Below are 14,600 nucleotides of genomic sequence, written 5' to 3'. Positions count from 1 at the left end.
ACAAATTTCCATTTTTTTAATGTTCCTGTGAAATCACTGAAAGGGCCTTTAATTCCATCCTCATGTCATCAAAAATATATTTATCTCCATAGAGTTGACGGTAAACGATTTCCAAATGGTATTACGTGCCGTCAACTTTGGATAGACCGTGTAGTTGATGTAAATGACCGTTACTATCATGTACGAACTGATCATGTGGATTTTTGTCGTAACGTTCTGGATGTCAACGGCATTATTGGACTCACTAAAGAAGACATAGTGGTACGTAACCATTGAGAAATCTCTCAGTTAAAAAAGAACGTCAACATACATTGCAGGATTTGCATAATAACGAATTCTACACTCTTAGAAAAAAGGTCCTATACGGGTTTTTTAGGCGTTCTGTGTTTTTACCATACCATTTATATTCTAAGTCTACATAGAACCCCAAAGTTTATTTCTTAAAATAAAAGATTATATTACGATAAAAAATGAAACAGTAATCTTTGGCGGGGTTCGATGTAAGTTTTTACATTTATTTTTCACAATTTTTTCAGTCTTCATTTTCACTAAATTCAAAAAATATTTTGGCGTATATATAATTGAAATAAAATTCTCTGCCTCCTTAACGACATCAACTCACGGTACCAAAATTGGGTATCACGAATCGTTATACAGGGTGTATCAAAATGATTGGTACCCATCAGGTTTAGTGTCTAATGAAATGCCTGTTTCTTCCCAATTCAACGCTAGATCAGCTTGAAACAACTACAAGTTATAGGTGTATGACCCGTTATCACATAAATCTACAAATAAGGTGGATGTTATGCTGCATTTTGATGTGGTACTCTTGACTATACTCATTGAATATTGATGGGTACCAATCATTTTGATACACCCTGTATATGATTGGCAGTTAATATTCATATATTCTTTTATGATTCACTTTTACACAAAAAATATTTTATTGAAAACCCGCCCACTCGGCTATTTCAAAAAGGTAATCAGGCTTCCTTAGCATGTGCAATAAATTAAGCATTAAAATCAAGTTGGTTTTGAATATTAAAAACACTTGGCCAATGGCGTATGCTGCTGTGGATATCTGAATAGCCTAAGCAAATTAGAAACAGTGTTCAAAGTTCCAGCCCCTTCCAGCGTATAGGCCTACACTAACAATATGGAAGCTTCAACATGAACACTGAGAGTGCATTAGATTCACTATTAATGCGGCGGAACCCGGGGCGCAACTCTACCATACACCTTCTGATTATTTTGAAAACGCTGCGTGCTCACGGAATAAACCACAGCTCGTGGGTAGGATTATTATTATTGACTTTTTAGGTAAATCCCATAAGCCTTTGCGAGTACACCTGAGATGTTGTCACTTCACACCAATCTGTGCTGATGCGCACATGACGTCGGCGTGACGTCAAATGACGACATCTCGGGTGTACTCGCAAAGGCTTGGGATTTACCGAAAAGGTCAATTGTAAATACGCCACTGCGCATGCACAAAGAAAGTTGTGGCATGACATAGCGCGTAATTTCATTTCGATACGTTACAAAATGTATTCAAATCGTAAATTTTCACTTTTTTCAGCTTGAAGTCTGGTATGGCTGTGATGACGTTGAAGATTATCGAATTCAGTGGATCTATGGTGGATGGCAGGCTGGCGTGTCAAGAGATGCCGGATTTACGCAGCATTTGCGGTGCATCGTACCAACAGATAAACTTCCCTTTTAAATTGAGGACGGTATAATATATTTTGATATAATTCATGAAGTCTAGCAACATTAATCATGAAGGTCTGGAAAAGAGATCGTTAGAAAGTCATCATAAATATCTTGTTTGACGCATGACTTGCTGCATTTTTACGAATCTCAATACGGAAGATAGGTCAAAATAATATATAATCATAATATACACAATAATATGAAGGTCTGGAAATTCCAGATCGTGCATGAGCAAGGGATCCCAGCGCTTTAGGTCCAGAGGGCAGCATATCAACTTTTAAGGGGTGATCAGCGTCGACCGTGCTGCGCTACACTGTAAGCTAACCCAGTATGCCACCCTCTTTTGCTTACTTATCACGCTGATCACCATTATGCTGCCCTCTGGAGCTAAAGTACGTTGGTCCTTGAATGTTCGCTAATTCAAAAGAATTTGGATTCGGCAGTCTGTCAAACTCATAACGAATTATGTTCGGTTTAGGCGATATGAACATAAATATTCTAATTTGGTGGTTGCCACACATTCTCCAGTCCGGAAGTCGTGTACTGTTCTAGGGACCACTATGATATATACATTTTGTTTGCTCCTATAATCCAAACCACTATAGCAATTTACAGTAGCGTAGTTAGGGCCTGGAGTACAAGGGAGGGCACGTGTCCTAGGAACAGCTATAGGCGCCGTCTTAATTAGGGGACACCGATTCGAACAATTCAGCGCCCCTTGGTCGATTCTGCGTCCCCTCCAAGCGGTGAAAGCGTATTTCTACATAAATAGTCATTTGAAAGACCAACATTCAACTTGATTATAACCAATTAGTAATATTTGTGATTTTTGCAAAATTTTGTGCTGGCAATTATTTCAGGAATGGGGCGCCCTTGTCCCTACCCCAGGCGTCAGAACCCCAAGCTACGCCACTGTTAACTGAAAATATTTGGGTGATGGGCTTCAATGTGAGGTATAGGAAACACCATATGTTACAATCCAACCAGTTATCGAACTTTAAGCAAGGTTACCGATTTTACAGAGCTGGGGTCCATTTCACTCAACTTTAAACCGTTCGTAACTCAAGGAACCGTTCGTACAGTTACGAATACCCAATACTAGACGTAACTTTACGAAGGATACCGTTCGTAAGTTTAGTGAAATGGAACTTACGACTCGTCGTAAGGTGTGAACGATTTCGAGACTTACGAAGTTTCGTAAAGTTTAGTGAAATGGACTCATGGATTCGTTAAATTAAAAACAAAATTAGGTGAGAAGAGTTTGCGCATTTTATGTTTGGAAAACAACAACATTAAAATGTTGATGAAATGGGTAATGCTTATTTCTAAATGCATACCCTTTCTTTGTAATTAAATCGTGGGATTGTTATGTGCATAGTTCTGGAATGTTGTTTCAGGTTTTACATTTGCCGTCATCTCCACATCGGATTTTATCATGGAGTTAAAAGGTATTTCGATCACAATAAAAAAATTAGCAACAAACACTGTATATCGATCTCGTTTTCAGGCCTTTTTTTAATAAATTGTTTGGCCAGTTACATATAAAAAGATATTTACAATGAATATTCAAAGTACAACATATCAAAAGTAGAACAAACATCGTATCAAAATATAATGGAACTATATTTTTAATCACAAGGTGTCATTTGTATAACATTTTCAGTTTCAGCAACATTTTTGCTACCGTAAAAACTCGATAGTTAGCATATGTGTTTACTATAGAGCGCTTTTGAAAACATGAAATTGTACCAAAGTCCGGCGCTTTACCAAATGAGCTAATGGGGTTGAGACACACATTTGCAGGTTTACTTGTTCGTATAAATATTGTGTATCCAAAGATATCGATGATTTGCACAGAACCTTTTACACTTTTGGGATGGGGCTCGTCATGTGTGCATGTTGTAAGAGAGCTCGATAGTAAGCACATATGCTAACTATCGAGTTTTTACGGTATTTCAAATTGAGGAAGAGACTATTTCATAAACATTGAGGTACTATTAATATAACATTTTCAGCAACATTTTTGTTATTTCAATTTCAGGAAAATACTATTTTTAAACAGAAGGTGCTATTTATACAAGCAAGTCGTTAAAGGATGTCTCCAGGCACATTCTCCGATAAAGTGTCCAAAATGCCAAATATGTGTCGCCCATAGTTGCAAGTCGTATTCAGACTTGTTTCGTCAGAAAGAAATAACTTTTATTAATATAACTTATACTTAGGAGTTGCTTTTTAAAATGTGTGAGGCTAGAGGTTGTAACATACCTAGAAAGAATAAAACAATAGAGCTGATTATGCATGTCCACTGTTTTCCTCCATGTCGCCAGCCAAGGTGTGTTCAGTATAATGTGTCCCTGCTCTCTAAACATGCGCGCATATAATGGATTATAGATACTTTTCATTAGCTGGTATCATGCCCTAATTATAAAGTATAAATCATCACAACACAGATTATTAAATTTTTCCAACAGGTCTTTCAGACTATGTCGCCAATATTGTTCACAGATACGTTACCATATTTCTAATGGATAACAATCTGTGAAAATAATTAGCTAGATGAATGTTCTCATATGTGATGGATCAAGCAGGCTCCATAGTTATATTATATATATGGAACAAAACATAATGGTTTCAAAGTAAAAAAAATCAGGTCTATTAATGGCAAAAAGTCCTGACGTTACGTTCATGCCTTCACAGATACGTTACCTAAATTATACTCCCCTCGGAAAAAACGCTGTGATAAATGAAGCCAAATACCATACCAGACTTTAGTACATTGGGTGATGACTGATCAAGTATGGGTATTAAGTCGGTCAGTTTTTACACTTGCACGATTAAGACAAAGATGGGAAAGGGTTTCACAGATACGTTACCACTGATACGTTACCCCCAATACGTACAAGTAATATTGCTTAAAAATGAAGTATTGTTATAAAATCACCCATGCACTGTTTTGTGTTCTTAAACTATTAAAGTTTACGATTCTGAACGAATTTTATGAATTCTTTGTGGTTGGCATTTTGTCATTCCTGAGACCAAACTTGGACGCTTTAACGGAGAATGGGCCTCCAGCAATCACAACATTATGCCTAATATGGTAGAAAATTAATTATCACGCACAAATCACGTGGTTTTATTTGAACAAACTCATATTGACCATAAAAACGAATTAATACAGCCGTCTTTCAACACGTGATATTCCAAATTCCCGGGCGCCGAAATTGTCCAGTGCAATGACGTCTCAGTAATACAATGAAGGCTGACAACAATTGAGCACAAATAACCATTACGTCATTGCGCTAGATAAATACGGTGCGGGAATTTTTAATATCGCGTGTTGAGAGCCGACTGTTTTATTCGTTTTTATGGTCAATATGAGTTTGATTGAAATTCGTGCCTGATAATTATTTTTCTACAATATAAGGCATAATGTTGTGATTGCCGGAGACATCCTTTAACCTTTAAATTTTCCGACATATAATATGTTGCTTGTGAAAAAAGCGATGCAAAAAATGTGTCCCAGTAAACACAACACGTTTTCGTAAAATGTTCTATTCTAGTTGAAATACAAACATCCCCTATGGAAGACATGACCTTAATCTTTTTGTAAATGATGTTACCTGAATGGGTGACTCCATTTGAAACCTATTTCACAGTAACAAGTGTTTTGTAGTGTGTTTTTTTCTACAAAATAACCCAAAAATAAATGTTATTTAAAAAACGTTTCAACCAATTTTGAAAATAATGTTTTAAGAACGTTCTACAGCATTATCTTTGTTTGCTTCGGAACAAATCAGACGGAACAATCCAGAAGACCAATGTCACCCTATATATCAAACTAGTTTCGTTGTAGGGAAGAAAGGGGAGAAAATACCCGGGGGATTTAACGTACAATGGCTCAACCTGCAATAGCTGCCAGGTGTCATTTGAGTACAATAACTTTGCAGCCTTTTCGAGATATGGCAGACACAATAGGATGGCGCTGCACGAAGTGGGTAAAGACTTTTGAATTAGCCGGGTTTCACCCAACTTGAAGACTGCCCTCTTTTTGTGTACGCCATACTTCGAAAATGCTAATACTAGGACAGATTTGCAGTTATAGAAGCGTCTTGCTCTAATTTCTCGGTACAAATTTCGTTTAAATACATTTCTGTAGTTTAACCTAATATGCCTAATCCCGGTATTGTTATCACTGGGGGAAAAAGAAGGGCAGCTTTATCATGTTTATAACGAAACACATTTATTGGCGGCATCAGTGTTCTGGTTTCTTCCCTTCCCAGAGGTTTCAATTTTACGCCTAGGGTATGTTTTCTATGTCTTTTTTTAGATCAGTTATTTCTCTCTCTCTCTCTCTCTTTATATCTCTCTCAAATTTCTCTTTTATTATTCTAACTGTCTCCTTCTTTGCAACTATTTACAAAACTTCAACATTTTCATTTCAGACTAATTTTCAATTCAATTGAAAAATATTTATCTATAATAATAATTATTGAACTGTATAATTCAAATGTATTTCATTCATCTGTGTACACAATATTGTATTTTAGTTTATGGATATTGTATTTTCTTTAAGCCTCAATTGGCCAATAAAGAATTTCATTTCCCAAAATAAATCTGTAAATTCTGTATAAAATAAGAAATGATAATATTTTATGATCACAAACAATTCAGTTGTGTGTGGATTCATCCAAACCTCTATAATGAAAGATAGAGATAAAAAAGACTAGTTCGCGTCTAAAATTCTGACAACTATATAGAGAGAAAATGCCGTACTGCGCAAGTCGGCAACCAATCACGGCGCGCCTTTGCCCTGACGTCAGACGCGATTTAGTCTTTTTATCTCTGTCTTTCATTATATATAAAGTAAAATGTAAAAGACTACATAAAATTAGGTTAACGATACTGTTTTACGCAACGATCTATACATAAGCTTGCATTAAATTTCAGTCAGTACTGTTTTTAAAATAATAAAACAACAAAACAACAAAGAATTTGCGTATGCATAACATATAATCGGAGCCCGATATAAAAAAAATACTACTTTGCGTCTGATGATCAACTCCCTACAGCCCGTGACTGGCTAGTAATTTGTAAAGGGAAAGTTTATTCATCTGGTGCTTCATCGGAATAAGGGATCGCTGAAAATGGCGAAAAATTACGGTACTTTTATAGCACAAGACAAGCAACTTTTCCAGGCATTCTTGACATGGTGGATTTTGGAAGACCTAACTTTTGTCAGATGACGTCAGACGCAAACTAGTCTTTTTAATTCAGTCTCCGATTATTGTTACACTACAATTAAATTGATATTGCCTGGCCCGGGGGTCAAAAGATTCCACGGGAATATGCCACGTGAATGTGGACTACCTCGGTAGACATACCTATCCCGATACCTATACAAATGAAGAAGATATTACGACCATCGACATGCTATGAATTTTTCACAGCATGTATCCAATTTTGTGAAAAATAGATTTGATTTTTCCCCAAAACCTGAAAAAATAGGTCTTTTGGGGCAAATATCTTCATATCTTCAATATGAAAGGACAAAATGTTCAATTGATCATCGGCTTTTCATTCCAGCTACATACACTTCAAGTACATATCATTAAATGTATACAATTTACTTCGAGGACTGTTAAATTTCAAAAATATCAACATTATTTGATATCAGAAGGACATTCCTCGTTTTAAAATTGCAATTCGATAATCGATATGTCTCATGTGCTCTCAGGTCCAACAAAAATACGAGAAAACGTCGCTATCCGAGCCCTAAACAGCGTAATTTAGTTAAAATACTGACCATGCTATTTAATATGGAATGTATAAACTCAAATTCGTCTGTATTTAGATAATTCATGAAATGGAAAGAATCAGGCATCTGTTTCTCCGAATAATGGATTCTCGAAAGACGTATCAGGATTCTCCAAGGACACATCCTCAAATGCATTGCTAAATTGATCAGAGACAAACAAACAGACAAACAAACAAAAAGAAAAGAACAAAAACAGAACAAATTAAAACATTGAAACATTTTCTTTAATAAAATCATATTGTTATACGTATTAAGGGTACGATATTGTTTGCGGAATCCAGATATGGTTTAAAACGTTATAATGTGTACCAAGTTAGCAACCAAAAGATAGGCATATTGCATTTTTAAGTTGCAACATTTCTCATAATGATTACAAGTTGTTACCTTACTTAAGGATAAATCGAACACTGTATGTGTTTGGCCCTCTAGTGATGGCACCACAACTGATTTCACGCGGGACATTTGATTTGCTGCGATCAATGCGTGGTTTCTAATCTGACCTGATAATAGGCCTGCCGCATGTATACTCCCCAACCTTTGGTACACTACAGTATGACTGCTGATCACCTGATTCGTCCAGGAAAACGATTGAAATCAATTATAGTTTGTTTATCCTACTACATATAACATATGATCTCAACAACCCAGATTATTGTTGCTCAAACATGTCACTTAAATTATTGTCTCATAAAATTATAAGTAATTCAATCAACGTTCCCATAATCCATATCGTTATGATTTTGGCAGAATACTGAATAGCGATTTGTTTGTTATTAAAATCATGTTACACATGAATACTCTTAAATTAGAGGCCAGGGATCAGCAGCACCGCACAGTGTCAACACCCTGTATTATAAATATTTTTTCCATACAGCTCAATACTCCGTTGAAATCAATATTCTATTATTGACACAGATAAAGAAAGTTTACATATGCATTGTGTTATTGGACGTGCACCTGGAACTTAACTAAATGGGCTAAACGCGTTCCTTTATACCTATAAAGTATAATTGTCATGCTCAAAATTAAATATATCTCAATTTTTACTTTGGATTTCAAATTTTTTACATTAAAAATGCAGTAAAAGATATCCACAGCAAGCTACAAGGCCCCGCTAATTAGTGTACTGCTTTTCGAGTGAGTGTACTGGAAACAAAACCCTGGTTTTACCTGAAAACAAATTTTTTTCTTGTAATAGAAACATCATATGGGGTACTAGAGCATGCACAAATCGTAATAATGTGTAGAATATAGAAACGCTGTGGTATCTCATATGATAGTCATGGTATGCTTAGCCTGAGTCGCTCGGCCTATCTCGAACAAAATCGAGAGGATTCGCTGTACTATCACGGCAATTTTTAACACGAAGATATAGGGATGATGACGATGTGCACCGGATACCAGGATACCAATGGCTATTTCAAGTCAAGTTGATCGGGAATCTTTTCAAAATAATTTCTTCATGACGGGTCAATCAAAAAATATAAACACTGTGGTCCGATTTCTCAAAGCTTGGCTAGTGGTTAGTAGGCTAGCCCTACCAATGTGGATCAATTTTATTGATTTATCTTTTTAGGTGTAAAATTATAAGCACTAGTATAGGACTAATCGGGCTTAAATTTTGGGAATATGATTGATATCTACTGAAAAATGTAAAACGAGGACGTCCCGGTGGAAGCTCTATAGTCCGAAGGTTCTTTAGTCCGACGGTTCTTTAGTCCGAAGGTTCTTTAATCCGACGGTTCTTTATTACGAAGGTTCTTTATTCCGACGGTTCTTTATTTCGAAGGTTCTATAGTCCGAATTTCAAAAAAGGTTCCCTAATCCGAATATTAAAAGAGGTTCTTTAATCCGAATTTTAAAAGCGGTTCTCTAGTCCGAATATGAAAATAGGCTCTATAGTCCGAATTTTAAAAAGGGTTCTATAGTCCGAATATGGAAATAGGCTCTATAGTCCGAATTTAAAAAGGTTCTCTAGTCCGAAATTACCAAAGCGGTTCTGTAGTCCAAAACGGATACCGTGTTCTTTAGTCCGAATTCTTAAACAGGTTCTATAGTCCGAATTTTATTTTCATCATTTGTTTCAGTGTCAAATCATCAATTGTTAAATACATCTCCGCTGAAGTTCAACATGATTGCTTTTTCTGAATATTTTCCGTAACATACATTGACGTTTATCTTTATTCTGGTGGTATTTTCTTCATTTTCATCTATTGTGCATTCCGTTATAATAATGTATTATATACTATGCGATATACTAAATAATCAAAGGTGTATTCGAGTTCTAATTTTAATTGCGCCATCCCGCGATCCAAGTTAAATTTTTTAAGGTATAGGCCTAACATGCCTCTCTTTTTCCTTACAAGTCCACATCATCATCATCATCAGTCGGCTGCGGAGCAGGCGACTACAAGCTTTCTCCAACTAGTGCGATCCTGGGCAAGCGACACAATTTTGTTTGGCTGCAGCATCCCTTCAGTATCTCCCAGGAGGTGCTGGACATACTGTAAGTACAGTGTGCGCGGCCGTCCCGGTTTCCTCTTCCCATGTGGTGGAATATAAAGCGCATATTCTTTCACAGGCTCGCCATCTTCAAGACGCAGTATATGGCCGAGAAATTTGAGTTGATGAATCTTGACTCTGGCAACCAGTGGAGTGGTGTTGGTCAGGTTGTAGATGGTTTCATTTGGAATCCGATCCAGAAAAGGCCAAAAAAGAAGTCCACAAAAAGGCCAAAATGTTTCCAAAAAAGATTTAGTTTTTACAGGAATCCACCCACATTAATTACATCGTGATTTGGTGGTGTGCGCCCTTTAGCAGTAGCGTCATCCCGTTTACCATATAAACTCTGCTTTATCTAGCTAGAGGGCGCAGTATATGTTAATGTTTTAACAATTCGGACTATAGAACCTTTTTACTGATTCGGACTAAAGAACACGGTATCCGTTTCGGACTATAGAACCGTTTTGCAATTTCGGACTAGAGAACCCTTTTTTGATTTCGGATTATAGAGCCTATTTCTATATTCGGACTATAGAACCTTTTTTTTAAATTCGGAATATAGAGCCTATTTCTATATTCGGACTATAGAACCTTTTTATAAATTCGGACTATAGAGCCTATTTTCATATTCGGACTAGAGAACCGTTTTTAAAATTCGGACTATAGAACCTTCGAAATAAAGAACCGTCGGAATAAAGAACCTCTTTTCAATTTTTTTTCGGACTAGAGAACCTCTTTTAAAATTCGGACTAGCGAATGCTATGAACACATGTTCGGACTAGCGAACCGTCGGACTAAAGAACCTTCGGATTATAGAACCTTCGGATTATAGAGCAGTCCCCGTTAGACTCACTACCCCTTTCAAGGTCCGTTCATACTACGCCCTATAATTGCTTTGTGCTCAACGCAACATATCGTATCTCCAAGTTAAAATGTATTCAACTTAAATGCGATTCTGCGGTACGGTGTAGTACGGCAACGCATCGCATCGCACTGCAATTGCGGCGTAGTATGAACGGACCTTAAGGCTCTTCAACTGTAAACAAAATAATGATAAAGATTCTTTTATTACTTGGTATCTCCGGCTGGATCCAGGATTTTCCCATTTTCCATGGTTTCCTCTGTAGCATTACCATTTAAGTTATAACTTATATCAGTGAGATCCATATCTGGTGAGCTTATTTCTCCCATAGCTGTTAACATTGTCACTGTATAGTATAAACAATTATAAAGAAACATGTACTTTTACGCAGGTTACAAGAATAAATAAGGATTATCATTAATGATTAAATATTCCTATAATTCAATGGGCTTTTTCGTGCATTTGATGTAAAGACTTCACAAAAAGTAAGGTTGGGGTTATGAATACTCCTATAGCTTTAGAACAATAAGTCGTATTCACAAAAACGTAGAAAGAACGATGGTTTATTTACGCTCATATATGTTTTTAAAGCAAATACCCGAATTTTAAAGTTACAGTATATTGTATTGACTTTTAAGTTCAGCGCGAAGATAATGGTAAGCTTTACATGCCACAATGCTTGCGAAAGGGCCATTGTTCGCTGTAAAATGCATTTTTTTAAATGGGTGTTGCTAGCATTGGCCTACATTGGGCAAATGAGATATCAAAATGCGCTTATTAGATGATGTTAATGGGATGCCATTATTTCTATAGCTTTATAATAGCAAAAAACACGGGTGGCTGTTTCCCGGGGGGGGGGTACTCAAGTTTGTTGTTGGTAGGGACGTGCCGCTGAGATTTTGGAAGTGGACCCATAAATATACCAATTTTTCAAGAAATTTGGACCCATTGATATACCAAAAGTCAAAATTTTCGGCCAAAATTGTCTTGGTTTTTAGAAATTTTCCCAAAATGTTGGGAAAATTTTGAAAATTTTTGCTAGATTATGGAAAAATTGGGCTGTTTTTCGAAAAAATTGAGAAAATTTTGAAAAAAGGACCCATTCATATACCAAAATAGGCTTTGAAAAAGGGGTCATTGATATACCAGAAGGCCGAAAATGCTACCCATGTTTGCGGCACGTCCCCGTATGGTCATTTGTACTGAGTACCCCCCGGGGGCTGTTTCCTGTTTTGTTTGTTTGTTGCTGTTTTGGGGGCTTTTTTGGTGGCAGCATGTTAGATCATTTAAAGGTTGCAAAATGGGAACCCAAAACTTTAGCATGTGCAAAGGGGCGGCAAAGATCTTTTTGGCAGGCCGAGAGGTGGGAAGCAATTTTTGGCAGGCCGAGAGGGCGGAGGAAGCAATTTTTGGGACACCGCGCCGGGGCTCTAATAATTATTGCACAGCCCTTTATAATTATATACCTGATAATCGTCTGCTTCGTCTTTTGACTATGACACATCTTATAGCGACCACGATGATGATAATAACAATAAGTGCTGCTACGGCCGCGATGACAACTGAAACAATCGGGTTGAGATGACGCTGACCTGTTATAGAGACATTAAGAAAAATAGCGTATGTTAATACACGAACGAACAAAGGAAATAAATAAATAAATAAATAAATAAATAAATAAATAAATAAATAAATAAATAAATAAATAAATAAATAAATAAATAAATAAATAAATAAATAAATAAATAAAAAATAAATAAATAAATAAATAAATAAATAAATAAATAAATAATAAATAAATAAATAAATAAATAAATAAATAAATAAATAAATAAATAAATAAATAAATAAATAAATAAATAAAAAAAATAGAAAGAGACATTGTAAGAGACTTACGTAGTTGGATCCCGTTTGGGATCATACTAGAAAGCAAGTTTCGAGTTGAAAATAACAACACCAAGATACAGCCATACGGGTCACATCTTTTAATATTGATTAACTTTCTTCCACTAGAATGAAACATTACCTGGAAGTAACCCTAACCCTCCTGAATACTACAAAATACTACTTGATATATGCGCTGTTCGTGCATGCATCCCACGTGGTGTGATGACGCAATCGCCCTAAGTGATATATAGGCACGGTTTCGCTGGCCAGCGAAGCCCAAGACCCGTGGCAAAGTGTCGCCGACCGAGTGCTTGGCATGCGAGGGGTCTCGGGTTCGAATCCCACCCAGAGCAAACAACTTCTTTCCTTCTTTTCTCTCTTTATTTTTTCCTTCTTTCCCTTCCCGTCGCCAAAAAGCCCCTAGGCGGTTAGGGTTAGGGCACCACGGCTAGTTTTACCCTTTGGTGCTATCAGTTCCCCGATATGTACGGATGGATCTTGTTATCGTACCCGGAGCATGAAAGTGCTATTGTTTTTAGGTAAACAACCTATATCACTATTGTGTTGCTCAGACGGGCTTAGAGTTAAGTTCGTGTTATGCTAACACCCAGCTACCAGCTACCTCTGAGATAGATTAGAGGTACGTAGAACCCGTCTAAACAAGTATTGTGTTTACAAATACGAAGCTTAACACAAAGAATTTACGGGAGCGAGCTTATACCACTATAAAGCGATCATTCAGTGTTAGCTCTAGCAATGCTATTTTAACATGGTATACTTGGTGTTAAGCTCAGTGGGAAGGGACTGTGTGAACGAGTATCTGTGTTAAAGGATGACCTTCGTATTACACTAATACAGCACCCGTGTGGTCATTGATTACATCACCAGGGTATGATAGAAAGAGCCATCGGTAGCTATCGGGTGCCGATAGCGCTAAAGGACCAAATCAGACGTGGTGTCTAAGCTTACCGGTTTGCGGAATTTTGTTGTCACCTGTGTAATTGCTTGTTCCGTTCCCTGGATATAGATCAGTTTCTAAATGATTAAAGAAACAAACTCAAGAATATTATTAATCAATCAATAGTTTTACTTATATGATTTTGGTTTTCTGATTTGAAATATAAAATTAAAATAACTCACGTGGGTTTAAATGATTGATTAGAACAAGACATGCGTAGGAATGTTTACCCCCATTAGGTTTCACTACCTGAAGAGAATTGATCAAAAATTGAATTCCCTCCTGAGGTTGGCTATCTGTCAATGAGTTGACCAGATCATCAGGCTGTCATTATGGCTAGAGGCAGTATATGACACAAATGAGTCAATGAGTTTACATAAAAATGACCTTGTGTGGTATTTAGTTCCCAGGAAATGAGTTTTGCCTGAGGCAATTTGTGGTTAAATGTTGAGCCCTCACTACAAGAGTTATTACCGTCGATTTGGTTGAAAAAGGAGATGAGACATGATCAATTATGTTTAGGCAATAAAACGTAATGCACTCCATAAAAGTATCCCACCCACCACTCCTCTTGTATTTGCAAAGTTGGTGATCTTCTATTCCAAACCTCAAATGGTGCGCACGAAGCATATAATTTTGCAAATGTGGTGTGATCAAACAAAATCTGTCTGAAGTCGGACATCATTCAATTTACAAAGCATTTACAATGCTACATTTTGCAGCAAACCCCGTTGAAAATTGTACAACTAGTTCAAACAATATGAACAGTTAAAGAGTTTCCAAAACAATAGGAAACAGGACGAAACATTTTCCGACTTCCGACTGATTTTGATTGATTACATCACATATTTGGACGAAACCAT

General features: G+C 36.6%; 1 protein-coding gene across 1 annotated transcript in view; it reads right to left on the bottom strand.

Annotated features, from left to right (window-relative positions):
- Positions 1-3,208: 3,208 nt before the first annotated feature.
- Positions 3,209-14,600, bottom strand: part of LOC140142206 (uncharacterized) — a 58,779-nt gene continuing 47,387 nt past the window's right edge. The window contains exons 25-28 of the mRNA XM_072164173.1: positions 13,749-13,814; positions 12,359-12,484; positions 11,103-11,238; positions 3,209-7,665 (exon numbers count right to left, since the gene is read on the bottom strand). Of these exons, the coding sequence (XP_072020274.1) occupies positions 7,587-7,665; positions 11,103-11,238; positions 12,359-12,484; positions 13,749-13,814 (407 nt within the window). The 3' untranslated portion in view covers positions 3,209-7,586. The remainder of the gene's footprint in view (positions 7,666-11,102; positions 11,239-12,358; positions 12,485-13,748; positions 13,815-14,600) is intronic.

Source organism: Amphiura filiformis, chromosome 20 (genome assembly GCF_039555335.1).
Source record: "Amphiura filiformis chromosome 20, Afil_fr2py, whole genome shotgun sequence".
Classification (NCBI taxonomy): Eukaryota; Metazoa; Echinodermata; class Ophiuroidea; order Amphilepidida; family Amphiuridae; genus Amphiura; species Amphiura filiformis.
This window is presented reverse-complemented; position numbering and strand designations above follow the sequence as displayed.